Genomic DNA, 18,793 nt, shown 5'->3' with positions numbered 1-18,793 from the left:
TTCCCACCAAAAAAGTGCTATGAAACCACTGCATGTGAAATGCTATGAAATCATTGGATTCCTTCTTAAAATCTCATTTTTTTTCCATGAGAAAGAAGGAATGGCACAAGGCAAACACCCATCTTTGTCCCATGAAATCATTGGATTCCTTGTTAAAAATCTTAATTTTTCTCCACAAAAACAAAGGAATGGCAAAGGGATAACGCTCATCTTTGTCCTACAAAATCATTAAATTCCTTTTTAAAATTGTATTTTTTTTCCATGAAAAACAAGGAAGAGTAAAAGGACAACGCCCATCTTTTATCTAATAAATCATTGGATTCCTTGTTCAAAATTGTATTTTTTTCCATGAAAAATAAGGAATGTCACAGGGACAACATCCATCTTTATCCTATGAAATCTTTAAACTCCTTTTTAAAATTGTTTTTTTTTACACAATAAAGAAGGAAGACTAAAGAATTAACGCCCATCTTTTTTTTCTATTAAATAATTGGATTTCTTGTTCAAAATCTAATTTTTTTCCATGAAAAATAAGGAATATCACAGGGACAACATCCATCTTTATCCTATGAAATCTTTAAATTCCTTTTTAAAATTGTATTTTTTTCCACAATAAATAAGGAAGACTAAAGAGATAACGCCCATCTTTTTTTCTATTAAATCATTGGATTCCTTATTCAAAATCTCTTTTTTTTCCATGAAAAATGAGGAATGTCACTGGGACAATATCCATCTTTATCCACAAAATCATTAAATTCCTTTTTAAAATTGTAATTTTTTGCACGATAAATAAGGAAGACTAAAGGGATAACGCTCATTTTTTTTCCTATTAAATCATTAAATTCCTTATTCAAAATCTCGTTTTTTTCCATGAAAAATGAGGAATATCACAGGGACAATGTCCATCTTTATCCACAAAATTATTAAATTCCTTGTTAAAATTGTATTTTTTTACACGATAAGGAAGAGTAAAGGGACAATGCCCATCTTTTATCTATTAAATCATTAAATTCCTTATTCAAAATCTCTTTTTTTTCCATGAAAAATAAGGAATGTCACAGGGACAATGTCCATCTTTATCCTATGAAATCGTTAAATTCCTTGTTAAAATTGTAATTTTTTCCACGATAAAGAAGGAAGAGTAAAGGACAACTCCCATCTTTTATCTATTAAATCATTAAATTCCTTATTCAAAATCTCATTTTTTTTCCATGAAAAATAAGGAATGTCACAGGGACAACATCCATCTTTATCCTATGAAATCTTTAAATTTCTTTTAAAAATTGTATTTTTTTCCACAATAAATAAGGAAGACTAAAGGGACAACGCCCATCTTTTATCTATTAAATCATTAAATTCCTTATTCAAAATCTCTTTTTTTTTCCATGAAAATTAAGGAATGTCACTGGGACAATGTCCATCTTTATCCTATGAAATCTTTAAATTCCTTTTTAAAATTGTAATTTTTTGCACGATAAATAAGGAAGACTAAAGGGATAACGCTCATTTTTTTTTCTATTAAATCATTAAATTCCTTATTTAAAATCTCATTTTTTTCCATGAAAAATGAGGAATATCACAGGGACAATGTCCATCTTTATCCTACAAAATCTTTAAATTCCTTTTAAAAATGGTATTTTTTTCCACAATAAATAAGGAAGACTAAAGGGATAACGCTCATTTTTTTTTCTATTAAATCATTAAATTCCTTATTTAAAATCTCATTTTTTTCCACGAAAAATGAGGAATGTCACAGTTTTAAGTCCCCTCTTTGTTGTTTTTTTGCAGCCATCCCCTGGCTGGAGGATCCTCCCTGCCCATGGCATTTGCACCTCCCAAAAATTCAGATGGTTCCAAGCTCCAGCTCAAGCTGAGCTCGTGGACTCCCCTCAACCACCAGCTCTTGAATGACAAGGTAAGTTCATAAAATAGAATAAATAAAATGAAATAAAATGAAATGAAATGAAATGAAATGAAATGAAATAAAATAAAATAAAATAAAATAAAATAAAATAAAATAAAATAAAAAATAAATTAAACAAAATAAATAATAAATTACAATTAAATTGAATTTTTAAAAAATAAAATTAAAAATAAAGAATAAACTAAAATACAATAAAATACAATAAAATAAAATAAATAAAAAATTAAATCAAATGAAGTAAAATGAAATAAAATATAATAAAATAAAATAAAATAAAATGAAAATAAATAAAAAATAAAATAAAATAAAATAAATTAAAAAAATAAAATGAAAAAATTGAAATGAAATGAAATGAAATAAAATAAAATAAATAAAAATAAAATAAAATACAATAAAATATATAAAATATATAAAATAAAATGAAATAAAAATACAATGCAATATAATACAATAAAATAAAATAAAATAAAATAACATGAAAATAAAAATAAAAAAAAATAACATGAAAATAAAAATAAAATTAAATAAAATTAAAATAAAATTGAAATAAAATTAAAATAAAATTAAAATAAAATAAAATAAAATAAAATAAAATAAAATAAAATAAAATAAAATAAAATAAATAAAAAATGAAATAAAATAAAAATTAAAAAAAAATAAAATAAAATAAAACAAAATAAAATAAATTAAAATAAAATGAAATAAAATAAAAACAAATAAAATAAAATAAAAACAAAAAAAAAACAAAACAAAACAAAACAAAACAAAACAAATAAAATAAAATAAAATAAAATAAAATAAAATAAAATAAAATAAAATAAAATAAAACCAACCTGAAACTCAGGGAATTGCAGCATTGTTGGGTCCAGTCCAACTCCTCAAGGCAAAACCAACTTGAGGATTTATTTTCTCAGGACAGTTGGTTTGGAATAGTCTCAGATTCCTCAATTTCACCAATTCCCAAGCCTGAGAAAAATTTAATTCATTTAATTTTTTTCCCCATGATCATGGAAAACAGAATAAAAAATTGGAGGTTTGGTTCCCTGTGAGAAGTACAAGAATATCTTTATATTATATATTTTTAAAATTAACATTAAAAGATGGAAAATTCTGATTTATCTATTGTATTTGATTTAAACTTTTAAACTTTTTTTTTTATTTGATTTGTTATTTTGCAAAATATAATATAATATAATATAATATAATATAATATAATATAATATAATATAAATATAGATATAGATGCAAATGTACATAAATTTATTTTAAAATATATATATAGATGAAGATATATATATAAAATATATTCTATATAAAAATATACAAAAAATATATATAAATTTAATACATATAAATTTAATACATATAAAATTATATATAAATTATATCTATAATATACATATAATTTGCTTTTTTTTAAGGAAAACAAGTGGATTTTGGTTTTTTTTTGCTGAAAGTCATAAGATTGTGCTTTTTTTTTTTTTTTTTAACACCAAAATCCTCCAGTTTTACCTCAGAGCAAACTGAGTGTGAGTCAAAGGTGATGATGAGTAATGGAATAAGAATTTGGAGTTTTATTCTCTGTTGGAAATACAGAGATATTAAACACATAAAATCTTCATTTTATGAAATCTAACCTGAAAAGATGGAAAACTCTGATTTACCTATTTAAACCAAACAAATATTTGATTTAAATACTGCTATTTTAAATAAATAACTTTAAAAAAAAAAAGAAGGTGTATTTTTTCTTTTTTTTGTTAAAAATCACAGAACTGTGCTTTTTTTTGGGTGGGGGTTGAGGAGTAGAGAGCTGATATTCCTTAGAAAATTAAAATTTCACCACTTTCCTAATAATTTTCTTGTTTTTAATCCCTTCTACCATAAAAAGATGAAACTTTATCTCCTGTCTGGATACCTCTGGCATTAAAATTAATTTGATTTTTCCCTAATTAAACTCAGCTTTTTTTTTTTCCTTGTGGAAGGACTTTTACCCCACTTCAAGCCAACACTTGAATTAATTTTATTTCTGATAAACTGAAGAGATTGAGCTCTTTGAAGTCATTTCAATCTGGCAAATTCTGCAGCCTTTGAATCATTTTGATGTTTCCTACACCCTTTCCAAAATTATTTTTGCAGATACACATCACTGTGCAATAAAGTATGACCTAACCAGAAATAAAAAAAACCAACATTTTCCCACATTTTATTTTTTTTTTTTTTTACTCCTCTGCTCCTTAGTCAGTTGGATTGAGCTGCAGCAAAATTTTTAGGGATTGATATTGGATTGTTGAATAAACCAATGGTTGGTGATGTTCCAGGTAGGGAGGAATTTACAAAAATATAAAAAAAATAAAAAGCCAGAAATTAATATTAAAAATTGGAAAAATACCAGGGGAGAACTGGAAAAGCCTTTGGCACATGAGGAATGTGGTGCTGGATTAATGGTTGGACTCAATGACCTTGGAGGGCTCTTCCCACCTTGGAAGATTCTAGAAAATTAATAATAAAATAGATTTTCTTGATTCTGATCCAGGTTTTAAAACCACTGACCTGGCAAAAAAAAAAAAAAAAAAATCCTTTTTTTTTTTTTTTATCCATATGCTGCTCTGCAGCAAAAAAAAAAAAAAAAAAAAAATAGCTGCAGCAAAATTAGTTCTGACATTTGGAATCAGGAGATGTTTTTATAGGCTTTTATAGGGAGTTGGAGAGGGTGAAGGTGACATTTTTGTACAGTCAAGGAATTTATAGATGGAAGAATGGGAATTTATAGATGGAAGGAATGGGAATTTATAGATGGAAGAATGGGAATTTATAGATGGAAGGAATGGGAATTTATAGATGGAAGAATGGGAATTTATAGATGGAAGGAATGGGAATTTATAGATGGAAGGAATGGGAATTTATAGATGGAAGGGATGGGAATTTATAAATGGAAAGAATAGGAATTTATAGATGGAAGAATGGGAATTTATATATGGAAGAATGGGAATTTATAGATGCAAGAAACAGGAAATTACAGATGGAAGAATGGGAATGTATAGATGGAAGGAATTGGAATTTATAGATGGAAGGAATGGGAATCTATAGATGGAAGGAAAGGGAATTTATAGATGGAAGGAATGGGAATTTATAGATGGAAGGAAAGAGAATTTATAGATGGAAGGATGGGAATATATAGATGGAAGGAATGGGAATTTATAGATGCAAGAAACAGGAAATTACAGATGGAAGAATGGGAATGTATAGATGGAAGGAATTGGAATTTATAGATGGAAGGAATGGGAATCTATAGATGGAAGGAACAGGAATTTATAGATGGAAGGAATGGGAATCTATAGATGGAAGGAACAGGAATTTATAGATGGAAGGAACGGGAATTTATAGATGGATGAATGGGAATTCATAGATGGAAGAGATGGGAATTCATAGATGGAAGAATGGGAATTTATAGATGGAAGGAATGGGAATTTATAGATGGAGGAATGGGAATTTATAGATGGAAGGAATGGGAATTTATAGATGGAAGGAATGGGAATTTATAGATGGAAGAATGGGAATTTATAGATGGAGGAATGGGAATTTATAGATGGAAGAGATGGGAATTCATAGATGGAAGAATGGGAATTTATAGATAGAAGGGATGGGAATTTACAGATGGAAGAAACAGGAATTTACAGATGAAAGAATGGGAATTTTTAGATGGAAGGAATGGGAATTTATAGACAGAAGAAATGGGAATTTATAGATGAAAAAATGGGAATTTATAGATGGAAAGGATGGAAAAAGCAGGGAGAGATGGGGTGTGTGTGAAATGAACTCGTTGGAACAGGGAATGAGGGGCAGGAGAGGTGGGAATTCAGAGCTGGTCCACAGCAGAATTGCCAAAATTCCACATTTAGGAGCAGACCTGGGAATTTACAGTGTTGTAAATTTGCTACTTGACAAATTTTGGGTTTCCAAACGTGGTAGACAGTGCACTTGTCCCAGAATTCCAGAATGGTTTGGGTGGGGAGAAACCTAAATCCCATCTCATTCCAAGAGCAGGGACAACCTCCCACTATCCCAGGTTGCTCCAGCCTGGCCTTGGGCACTTCCAGGGATCCAGGGGCAGCCACAAATTCTCTGGGAATTCTATTCCAGAGAAGAATTTCTTCCTAACATTCAACATCATCTCAGGGTGTTGGAATGAGATGATCCTTGAGGATTTTTCCATCCCAAACCATTCTGTGACTCCTGAAACCTCCTGGATTCAATCCTGATCCCTGGGAGTGTCCAAGGCCAGGCTGGATGGGGCTTGGAGCAATCTGGGATATGGGGTTGGATCTGGATGAGCTTTAAGGTCCTTTCCAACCCAAACCATTCCAGGATTCCACGATTGCTTCAAAGGCAGGATCACCACCAGGGACAGGCCAAAGCCAAGGAGGCAAAATCAGGAAATCCCAAATTGTTCATGGTCACAAAAGCAGGGATGGGATGTCCAGGGTGGTGCTGCAGGTGAGGATGAAGCAAGGGCAGGAGATGGAGAATCCTGCAGGGAAATTTGGAACTGGGGAGAGGATTTGCCTTCTGCTGGACAGGAATTCAGGTCTGAGTTCCTCCAGAAGAGCCTCCAGTGGCATTTGCAGCAAAGGGTGGAGGGATTTTCCAGCCTCTTGAGCATCTTTAAAGCCCCTGAAGCCACGGATGAGAAAGAGCAGATCCCAAAATCATCCCAGGCTTGAGGCTGCATCCAAGGCACTCCACAGGTGTGGAGTCCACAAAGCAAGAGGAGAGGACATGGGCTTGATAATTACCCCAAATTTGGGGCATTCTGTTGCTAATTAATGCTCCCAAGTGCCTGGAGAGGCAGAACTTTGTGAGAGCCTCAGCTCAGATGTGTCTCCAAGAACGCTGAAAGCAAATCTGCCTGTCTTTGATCAAAGACCATAATCAGCTCTTTCCCCTCTGGAATTCTCCAACCCAAAACTCACATCTTTGACTATTCATCCCTTCCTTGGGGCAAATCCTTTTCCAAGTTCAGCTTGTTGGTTTTTTTTTCTTCTCTGTTTTACTGGTGTCCCCCATGCAAATAAAGCAAATAAAAACTGTCAAATGAAATAAATGCAATTTCCAGCCCTCATCAGAGACTCTCCTGCTGGGAGAGACAGAGCTAAAGCTGTCAGCTGCTGCAGCAGACAGCAGCAGTGATAATGTCCCTCCCTGCAGGAGCCATCTCTGCAGGCTGTCAGAGCAGGAGCACGTCTGGTTTGTAATGATCCTGCATGTTCTGCTCGTGCTTTAATCACTGTTTTATGTGCAGTTACAAGCCAGGCTTTTTCCTCCCTCCCTCCCTTCTTTGATCTATCTGCTGGAAAAAATCATTCCCATCGTTCTCTCACTTCCCAGGTCACCATCCTGAGGGTTGGAGGTGGTTTTTGTAGTGCTGGGGGAGCCACGTGTTGGCACTGGGGGTCCAGCTCCCCATGGATAAAGGTCAAGGATTTTGATATGGTGGGAGTTGTCACTGCAAAGTGGCCAAGGAACAAAGGCTGCTTGTCTTGGTTTGAAGGACAGGTGTCTGCCAATAAAGGCAGAAGCTTTTTTAAAATGGACAATGTAAACTCCCTCCAAATTATTATCATTTTGAAATGAAGGGGCTCTCAGGCAAAGATTGGGGAATTAGGAATAACAGTTCTTTACTAGGAAAATTAAAATAGAAATACAGTATTACAAAGAACAATCCCAAACCCTGCCAGAGTCAGAATCCAAGCTGGCACAGTCAGTCAGTCAGGGTGGTGGCACAGTCCCATTCCATGGTGCTGCATCCTCCTGCAGGGGCAGATGTGGTTCAGCTGGAGCAGTGCTCCTGGAGAAGGTGCAGTTTCCTCTGAAGGTGCAGGGATGATGTGGAAAGGTCCAGTTTTCCTCTGGAATCCAGTGGAAAGGCTGCTCTGGTGTTCCAAATCTCAGTTTTTCTCTGGGTAGGAAAGGCTTGGCTCCTGCCCTGGCTGGAGCATCTCCCAGTGGGATGATGGAATTTTATCAGCCATGCACTGGGACTCAGTGGCCATGAACAGGAGATATCTCCTGGAGGGAGGATGGGCTGTGGGAAGATAAAGATGATTGCCCAGCTGGTTTAAAGATGGCCCATTAGCAGAGAATATGTGCCAGGAGATCAGGGGCACTGCCCCAGCTGGTTACAAAACACACATTGCTGGCCACATCCTGTATTGCAACCCAGACAATTCTCTTGTTATCCCATCCCTGAAGGTTTTTGCTGAGTTGGGATGGAATCTGTGCAGGATTTCAGGCCCCCGGCACCTCCAAGCCGGGATTAATGGAATTTTGGAAATAAAGAGGTGGGAAATTCCAGTTTTGGGGCACCTCCTGTCACTGTGTGTCTAGAAGAGGAGAATTCCCATGGATCCAGGCTGGGAATGTTCACCTGGCGAAGAGAAGGATCCAGGGAGAGCTCAGAGCCCCTTGTAGAGCCTAAAGGGGCTCCAGGAGAGCTGGAGAAGACAAGGGATGGAGGGACAGGACACAGGGAATGGCTTCAAATGTGAAAAGGGGAGATTTGGATGGGATTTGGGAAGGAATTCCTGGCTGTGAGGGTGGGTTGAGATTTCCCAGAGAGGTTGTGGCTTCCAAATCCCTGGATATTTTTTGGTGGAAGGGACCTTAAGGTCATCCAATCCCAACCCTGACACTTCCCACTATTCCAAATTGCTCCAAGCCCCTCCAGCCTGGCCTTGGACACTTCCAGGGATGTGGCATCGAATCCAGGAGGTTTCAGGAGCTCAGGAATGATAAATTCCCAACAATCATGTCCAGGTGGCAGGAGAAGGAATGTGGGTTCTTTCCCTCTCCACAGGAATTTCTGGGCTCCTCAGCACAAGAAATAAATGGATTTATGGAATAAATCCAGTACAGGGCCTGGGGAATTATTAAGGAATTGGAGAACCTGATGTTTAGGGGAGGTTTTGGAATCTCCATCTAATAAAATACCCAAAACCCATGGACATGCCTGAGCTACTCCTTCAGCTGAGCCCATCAGGCAGTTTGGATTAAAGAATCTCCATAATTATTTTTTCCAAAATCACCCATTCAGTGATTCCATTGATATTTTGTGGGCTGTTTTTGAAGCTGGATTTTTCTCAGCATGTATTGAGTCCCTTTCAAATACTCAGTTGTTTTTTTTTTGTTTGTTTGTTTGTTTTTTCTTGTGTTTTATAGGTATTTGAAGAAAGAAGAGCCCTGCTTGGAAAATGGGTAAATTTTTCTTTTTAAATAAATATTTGCTACAGGCAGATTTTGGAAGTGAACAGGAGTTTGTCTCATGGGAATGTAAAACTTCTCCTTTTTGGAAAAAGGGATTCACTTCCCTGATGTGGCTGCTCTGCTTTCGAGGAGAGTAAAGTTATAAATTCCCTCAGTTCCCACATTCTCTAGGTTTTGAAGTTAGGAAATCATATTCCTTCATTGGAATGAGTTGAAATGAGATAAAAAAACCCCAGGAAATGTCTGTGAAGTCTTCAAAGGAGATGTTGGATGTTCAGATGCTGCCATGGCCTGATGGAGAGTCTTTGAAATCTGTAATAAATGGCATTTTATCTACCAAGTGCACACATGGACTGGTTTGGGTTGGAGTTGATGGTTCTTTATGCTCAATAAGTCACTCATGGGTTTTTTTGGGTTTTTCTTTTGCATTGCACATGTTCTTTACGGGCAAATATTTTGATTTTAAGGATTATTTGTTTTCATAGGAAACATTATTTCCATAATTTGTTGTGTTTTGATAATAAGGGATTTCAGGCACACCAAGGAAATGAAATAATTGAGTGATTACTGTTAAAAAAATGAGCTTTTAATGGGATAGGCAGCAAGTGGAAAATATTTTAAAAAAAAACAAAACCAACCTTGGAAATCTCTGGATGTCTAAAAACGCCAAAATCTGGGAAGAACCTTCCTCCAACGACTTTCACAAGCACTGAGTCATCTCTGAAAGGTCACATTTGTCTCCTCATGCTCCTGCTACTCAGCATCCCAAGAAAAGGAAGCACAAAAGCTGCTCTCAGTCCCTCCCAAGCCTGGGGTGTGTGAGAGGAACCACGAGGGGAATCTCAGTGCTCCAGGCAGGATTTCCAAATTGGGCTCCCATGACCTTCTCCACGTGGAAATGTGGGTTAAATGGAGCTGGGATCACGCTGAGTTTAAAGGATTTATTCTCAATCTGAGAGGCTGGAGCCTGTCCTAACTCCTGTTGAGCATTTTCAGTGATATCCAGATGATGGAATGGGAAACAAATCCTCATTTAATGGATGGGCTGGATGATCTGAGAGCTTTTCCAAGCCTGATGATTCCCTGATTCCATCTGTGGGTGGAATGCCAGCCTTGGAGGGGTTTCCTGAACTTTGGGGGTCAGGAATCTGGAAGGAAAGGTAAGAACAAGGGAAAAAGGCTGCATGAAAGAGCAACACCCAAAAACTTCACATCTGAGAGAACCCAAGGGTGCAGCAGTTCTGCAGAAAAAAATCACTGGGAATGATGAGGGTGGATTACAAACTGAAGGGGAAATAAAATAAAGGGGAATATCCCAAAGGTGGATTCATTCCCAGCTCTGCTCCCTGCGTTTTGGGAATGCTGGGAACAAGTCAGAGGTGAGAGCAGGTCCAGAAAATACAGAAAACATCCCTGTCCTGGAGTGAAGATGGAGAAGAGGTGTGAAAATGAAACACAGAAGGTGTCAAAAAAGAGGAAGGGAGTGATCTGACCCCTGTGCTCACTTTGGAAAGGGCAGGAAATCCCAGGATTGTGTTGGAGCTACGGAGACACGATTTAGACACGAGCAAAACCCAGTGCTGCAGATAATTCCCTGTGGAACAGCTTGCCTGGGGATTTGGGGAATCTGGAGACTTCTGAGGTTACACAAACACTGCCAGGAATGGATGGGAGAGCAAATCCTGAACCAGATCAGCATCCCTCAACTTTTCCAGAATGTGTTGAGTTGATGTGCCCAGCAATGTGTGTTTTGTCACCAGATGGGGCAGTGCCCCTGATCTCCTGGCACATATTCTCTGCTAATGGGCCATCTTTAAACCAGCTGGGCAATCATCTTTATCTTCCCACAGCCCATCCTCCCTCCAGGAGATATCTCCTGTTCATGGCCACTGAGTCCCAGGGCATGGCTGATAAAATTCCATCATCCCACTGGGAGATGCTCCAGCCAGGGCAGGAGCCAAGCCTTTCCTACCCAGACAAAAACTGAGATTTGGAACACCAGAGCAGCCTTTCCACTGGATTCCAGAGGAAAACTGGACCTTCCCACATCATCCCTGCACCTTCAGAGGAAACTGCACCTTCTCCAGGAGCACTGCTCCAGCTGAACCACATCTGCCCCTGCAGGAGGATGCAGCACCATGGAATGGGACTGTGCCACCACCCTGACTGACTGACTGTCAGCTTGGATTCTGACTCTGGCAGGGTTTGGGATTGTTCTTTGTAATACTGTATTTCTATTTTAATTTTCCTAGTAAAGAACTGTTATTCCTAATTCCCATATCTTTACCTGAGAGCCCCTTCATTTCAAAACTATAATAATTTGAAGGGAGGGGGTTTACACTCTCCATTTCAAAGAGCAGCTCCTGCCTTTATTGGCAGACACCTGTCCTTCACACCAGGACACACGGAAGCAGCATCCAAGCTCCTGGAGAAGCAGAACAGCAAACAGTGCCACAGTGTTTTTCCTTTATTTGGTTTTCCCAATAAAGACTGGCTTCAATTTGGGATGCTTGTTGTTTATTTAATTCTTCCTGATTTTACTTGAACACATTTTCATTTTGTTATTTTTCCCCGCTGGTGCCACAGGACACCTTTGATGTTTCCCAGGGCGTTGTGGTCCATAAGACACAAGGAGTGAGATGACCTGAAGGGATTTAATTTCTGATTCTGTGCACAGAAATGTGGGCTTTGCTTCCAGGGAATAAAGGGCAGGGCAAGAGGAAATTGCCTCAAGCTGTGCCAGGGGAGGTTTAGATTGGATATCAGGAACAATTTCTTAAACAAAAGGGTGCTCAGGCATTGGAATGTGCTGCCAGGGAGGTTTGGGGACACCATCCCTGGAGGTGTCCAAGGAATGTCTGGATGTGGCACTCAATGACAAGGTGAAGTCAGTCACAGGTTGGACTCAATGGTCTCAGAGGTTTTTTCCAACCCAAATGATTCTGTGATTTAACCTCTTGTTTTTCCTTCTGTCACCTCTCTTTGAGGTCCTCCAGGTGAGGGACACCCTTCCAGGGCCACAGACCACATTCCTGGGGCCATCTCTGCTCATTTTGCACAAGAACACTGCCCCTAAATTTCCTGATAATATTTGATCTTCCCATGGCAGGATTGTCCTTGGCTTGTTCTCACTTTTACCACTACATCTAACAAATAAACCTGACATTTTACAGGGGAATCACTGAAAGATCTGGGTTGGAATAAACCTTTAAGCTCATTTCATTCCACCTCTTGGGCAGGGACACCTTCCACTGTCCCAAGCCTCATTTCCAAGAGGAAATTCCTGGGAATACTCTGAGGAAGGGAAGGTGGCCATGGCATCAGCTCCTGGGCGAAGGCCAGGCTGGACAGGGCTCAGAGCTTTAAGATCCTTCCAACCCAAGTCTTTCCACAATTCTCCTGCAAAATATCAGGATTCTTTGTGTAACTACAGAGGGAAAAGTGAAACCAAACAGATCCTGGGGGGAGAGCTCCTGATTGCTGACCAGGAGCTGCTTGGCAGCAGAGACATTTGGGATTTGGGTGGATTCAGGTATTTTAGGCTCCTCACCTCGCCCAGCTCCAACAAATCCTTCCAGCAGGACTGGGAGAGAACGGCTGGGGAGGGAGGGAGGGGGAAATTTTTTGTCTTCTGGAGAATCCATTCCTGCTTTTGCTGAGCACAGGGATCCCAAACTGAGCTGGAGATGAGGGTTGTGTCCCTCTCCAGCCGGAGCCAGAGGGGCCTCTGGGGCTCTCCCTCGATGTCAGCCTCGGTTATTTGTGTGTGTGCACTCATGGATTAATTGTAAACCGATCCACCCGGGCTGGTGTCACACAATCCCCGCGGTGACATTGTTCAGGGGAAGCGGGGAGAGGGAAGGAGAAGCCAGGGGAATCCAGTCCGACTGGTTGGGCTGCTGCAATCGCATCCAAGGGGAGGATCTGTGCACGGAGCAGCCAAATCCGGGATGGGGATGCGCTCCTGAATGCTGGAAAAGAGACAAATAATGCCAATTTAACTCCTGGGCTGCTGCTGCTGGGTGTTGTCTGGTTTAAATGGAGTTTAAACAATGACGGGAGGAATTCCCCCGCTGGGAAAGGGTGGGAAGGGTTAAAAAAAGGAGCAACTCTTCCGTCTGCTGGCAAGTGGAGCTGGATTTGTTTTGACTGGTTCACTTAATCTCTTGATGTGGAAGAGACTGAGCCCGTTCCTCCCTTGTCCCCGGGGCTCACACTGAAGTTTATCAGCGCAAATTGGTGATCAGGATTGTTTTAACGAGCTGGGTGGGGCTGGGATCATGGATGGGGAGCAGAGGTTTTCCCCTTGTGTGACACAGAAAATCTCTTATTTCAAGCCAAGGGTGAGAAGGAGACAGGATGAACCTTCTCTATCCCCTCTGGTACATCTTTGTCCGATTTTATTCTCAGGGAATAATTCTAACTCCTAAATCCTCAGGTTCTGCTTCAGTTCTCCCTTAATACCTTGCTAAGCATCATTAGAATTGAAATATGAAAAAACAGGGATTAAACAAAAGGGAATATTCCTTAATTCACTGTGTCTGAAAAGACAGGGAGATTCTTTATGCAGCTTTTCATCTCTCCAGGATCTCAGGAATGCCAATCCCACACTTTGTTCATTCTGACCTTCTCCAAGCTCTTGCAGAGGTGTTTGTGAGAAAGGAGAAGAGCTATTTTCTTCCTGGAGTTTTATTCTCCAGCACTGGAATTCATCCAAGGGAAAATTAATTAATTAAATAAATAAATAAATAAATACATAGAGAGAGAAGCAGTTCTTCAAAATTATCAGGAAAGAAAATGCTTTTCAATTTCCTTCACCTGCACAGCGCATTTTAAACTGTTATTAAACTGTTATTAAACTGTTATTCTGCCAGTTCTGCATTTGAGCCTAGATTTGGGGTGGGGAGGAAGCAGAGGAAAAAAAATAAAATCTGCATTTCTAAACTATTTTATTCTGAGAGGGAAAAGAAGGGACACTGGATTTTAAACTATTTATTTACCCATAATAATAATAAATAAAAAACACTGGAAGAGCTTTTATTCTTATTTTTTAATATTAATTTTATATATATTTGTACATTTCTGTCTGTGTTTGTATTTATATATTTATATTTATTTTTATTTTTATGTAATTTTTATTTTTATTTATATTTATTTTAATTTATATTTAATTTTTGAAAGTCACATTTAACCAAGCACTTAGATGTCCCTGAGGATGGTTGTGCAGAGCTGTGACTTGCAGAGATTAATTTGAAATGGGATGGCCACGCCTGAGAAGGAAACAAAGTGGGAAAAGCAGCATTCCTCACCCAGGGGAATTCCCCAAACCCCAAAACTTCCTTTTGAAAAGGAGTTTGGGCTCATCCCATTCCACAATCCCAGTTTGTTCCTTGCACATTCCAGGCACAGCTCCTCTGGGAATTCCAGTCCGGATTTCTCCCTAATATTCCATTTAAATCTCGGTGTTTGAGTTTAAAATCTTTCCCTTTTTCCTGTCACCACATCTTCTGGTAAGGCAGGACAAAGTAAAATTCATATTTTCCTTCAGGAAAAGCTTCTCCAACCATCCCATCCTCTGCTTGCCATTCCTATTGGAATATTAGAATAGTCCTCTTGCTCCTGCCAAAAAAAAAAAAAAAAGTAAAATATATTTTTTTAAAAAATCAGCTTTCCCTCTCTGCTGGCATCTGGATAAAAAAAAAAAAAAAAACAAACAAAAAAACAAAAAACAAAACAAAAAAAAAAACAGGTGTTGAGGTCAAGCTTTGGGAAATATAGAGTTAGGGCAAACTCAAGTGTTGTTCCCAGAGTCCTTAGTGTTTTATGTTAATTAGTTCAAGTTCTGTTCCCCTATTGGTTACTTGTTCTCCCCATATGGTCACAGTTCCAGAAAATTCTCCCCCCAAGGGAGAACTTTATTTTCCATTAAAGTTTTTTAGTTTTTAGTCAACTCCCTTGTTCCTCTCCTTTATTTTTGCCATTTAAACCCTCAATTCTCTGAACCCAAAATTTTGTTGCCACCCTCACCGTGACAGAAGGCAGGACAAAGCAAAATCCACATTTTCCTTCAGGAAAAGGCTCTCCAACCATCCCATCCTGCTGCTCCTGTCACACCAAAAATAAATAAAATAAAATAAAATAAAATAAAATAAAATAAAATAAAATAAAATAAAATAAAATAAAATAAAATAAAATAAAATAAAATAAAATAAAATAAAAATGACAAGACATGAAATAGAATAGGAATAGAATAGAATAGAATAGAATAGAATAGAATAGAATAGAATAGAATAGAATAGAATGAAATACAATAAAATAAATTAAAAATAAAATAAAATAAATAAAAACGACATGACATGACATGAAATGAAATAGAATAGACTAGAATAGAATAGAATAGAATAGAATAGAATAGAATAGAATAGAATAGAATAGAATAGAATAGAATAGAATAGAATGAAATAAAATACAATAAATTAAAAATAAAATAAAATAAAATAAAATAAAATAAATAAAAATGACATGACATGAAATGAACTGAAATAGAATAGGAATAGGAATAGACTAGAATAGAATAGACTAGACTAGACTAGACTAGACTAGACTAGACTAGAATAGAATAGAATAGAATAGAATAGAATAGAATAGAATAGAATAGAATAGAATTAAATACACTACAATACAATAAATAAAAAATAAAATAAAATAAAATAAAATAAAATAAAATAAAATAAAATAAAATAAAATAAAATAAAATAAAATAAAATAAAATAAAATAAAATAAAATAAAATAGGAGTTTCAGGTGCAGAGAAACCAGAGATTCATCTTGTTCAAATAAACCTGGTGACTCAGTGTGAGGGAGCAGAGCTCTGGGAACAAATGCAGAGGCCACATGAAAAGAAACTCTGAAGCCACAGAATGATTTCTAATCCTCCAAGAATGGCCTGGGCCAGGGCTCCCTCCTGAAATGGCCCCAGTGATGAATTCATTGCTGATTCCTTCTCCCCTGACATTTCTGTTCTTCTGGGTTCCAGAAAATTGGGGGGGGTTTATGGCTTTTTGTGGGTTTTTTGTATTGATTTTTTTGGAGAATGCTGCTTTTGACTTGAGGTTTTGTGGGTGTGTAGTGAAATATAAATGTGTGATTTTATATGGCAAAAGCTTTTAAATTTGAGATGTTTGTACTATAGTAATAGGTATGGGACAATATGGAAGATTTTGGGTGGGTTATTTTGGTTTGTTTTGGTTTTTTAAATGGTTTTTAGGTAGTTTTTTGTTGGTTAGCCAGTGTTACACTAAAGCTTCTGGGAATTTACTTATTAGGTTAAAAGGATAAATAATATAAGTGTTAATTATCTCCCTCCATTTTCCTCGCTTCTAGCACTTCAATCTCAGAGTGCCTCACACTTTATAAATTATAAAATATTTTTAAACTATATATAGAAAATTTAGAAAGCATTTTTTTCCCCTCACAATCCCACTGTGAGAGGGAAAGCAAACCAAGGCCAGGAACAATCAGCAGAGTCACAAAGATTTTTCCACTGGCAGATGGAGGAGGATGGGATGGAGGAGGAGGAGGATGGAATCCGTGTGGGAGGAACTCAGGGAAGCAGGGATGGCTTTGCAGAGCTGGGCAAACAGGCTGGGAGGGAGGGTGGAGCTGGGAAGGGCCCTGTCAGCAGCCATAGCCTGGGAGGAGAACAAACCCATCCCAAAATTTCTGCTGTCTGGCTCCAGACCTGCAGCCAGGTGCCAGCAGGGAGGAAAAGCTGATTATTTTATTTTATTTTATTTTATTTTATTTTATTTTATTTTATTTTATTTTATTTTATTTTATTTTATTTTATTTTATTTTATTTTATTTTATTTTATTTTTATCTAGTTTATTTTTTCATTATATTATATTATATTATATTATATTATATTATATTATATTATATTATATTATATTATATTATATTATATTATATTATATTATATTATATTATATTATATTATATTATATTATATTATATTTTTACTCTATTTGACTTTATTTTAGGTTATTTTATTTTAATATATTTTTTCTTTATTTTATTTTATTTTACTTTAATTTATTTTATGTTATTTTATTTTTTCTTTATTTTATTTTGTATTATATTATATTATATTATATTATATTATATTATATTATATTATATTATATTATATTATATTATATTATATTACATTATTCTATTCTATTCTATTCTATTCTATTCTATTCTATTCTATTCTATTCTATTCTATTCTATTCTATTCTATTCTATTCTATTCTATTCTATTCTATTCTATTCTATTCTATTCTATTCTATTCTATCCTATCCCATCCCATCCCATCCCATCCCATCCCATCCCATCCCATCCCATCCCATCCCATCCCATCCCATCCCATCCCATCCCGTTTTTTCCAGTTTGACAAGTGGACAGATGGCCAGAGGAGGAGGGTCCTGGTGGAGCTGCTGGGACGTTGCTCCCTGTCCCAGCAGAAATTCTGTGTCCAGCAGCTCCAGGCTCGAGTCCCAGTCGAGGCTGTTGATTTTACCACGAGGCTCCCTCGGGTCCTGTCCTTGTACATCTTCTCCTTCCTGGACCCACGCAGCCTCTGTCGCTGTGCACAGGTAAAAAAAAATAAATTAAAAATAATTTTAAAAAATCCAACACCTTCCTGGGTTCAGAAAGCCAGGCTAAAGCAGTTTAAAAAAAAAAAAAAAAAAAAAAAAGGATAAGACTTTACAGTCTGTTCCAAAATGTTTAGTGATGCTCATTCCTTGGGTCCTAAATAAAGCCAGACTAGCCAAGATTCACCAATGTGAAGAGCAATTTTTATTAAATTTATTACATTTTATTAAATTTAAATGTTAAAAGTGGCATTTTCAAGGCTGATTATTCTCAGAAAGGAAGCCTGGTACTTCCTGAAAATCACATTTCTCTGAAACACCCTGCACTGTGAGCAGAGCCCTTAATTCTGTGAGAAATATTGGCTTGTGCTTTTGCAAAGAGCAACACTTGATCCTTTGAAGGAAAACAGAACCTTCAAAATGCCTGAGGGTCAAGTGTTGGATGTGGAGAAGCAGAAAATTACAGATGGGCTTTGGAGCAGAGTGATGAAGACTCCAAAAAATCTGTGTGCATGCCCTAAAATGCTGCCCAAAGTGGTTTTAAATTAGTAGGTTCAGTTTGCAGTGACATTATTGCTGCACTAATGTAATATTCCATGTTATTTAAGAATATATAATCATCTCATATATCATATATATTATAATATATATAATGTGTATGTAATAAATATATATATATATAATATAATGGATGCATATTTTATAATTATATATAATGTATAATGTATATATTTTTATATTTATATATAACTCATAATTTATATATATTTAAAATACATATTATATATAATGTACATATATTTTATTTTTATATATAATATAATGTATGCATATTTTATACTATATATATTATACTATATATATATTATATATAATATCTATCATAAATATTATATTATATTATATTATATTATATTATATTATATTATATTATATTATATTATATTATATTATATTATATTATATTAT

At 36.2% G+C, this 18,793-nt stretch overlaps 1 protein-coding gene across 1 annotated transcript in view; it reads left to right on the top strand.

Annotated features, from left to right (window-relative positions):
* Positions 1-1,802: 1,802 nt before the first annotated feature.
* Positions 1,803-18,793, top strand: part of FBXO16 (F-box protein 16) — a 33,944-nt gene continuing 16,953 nt past the window's right edge. Inside the window, exons 1-3 of the mRNA XM_079298282.1 lie at positions 1,803-1,915; positions 9,140-9,175; positions 17,618-17,824. Of these exons, the coding sequence (XP_079154408.1) occupies positions 1,820-1,915; positions 9,140-9,175; positions 17,618-17,824 (339 nt within the window). The 5' untranslated portion in view covers positions 1,803-1,819. The remainder of the gene's footprint in view (positions 1,916-9,139; positions 9,176-17,617; positions 17,825-18,793) is intronic.

Source organism: Erithacus rubecula, assembly GCF_903797595.1.
Source record: "Erithacus rubecula genome assembly, chromosome: 2".
NCBI lineage: Eukaryota > Metazoa > Chordata > Aves > Passeriformes > Muscicapidae > Erithacus > Erithacus rubecula.
The sequence above is the reverse complement of the archived record's forward strand: the minus strand, read 5'-3'. Positions and strand labels throughout refer to the sequence as shown.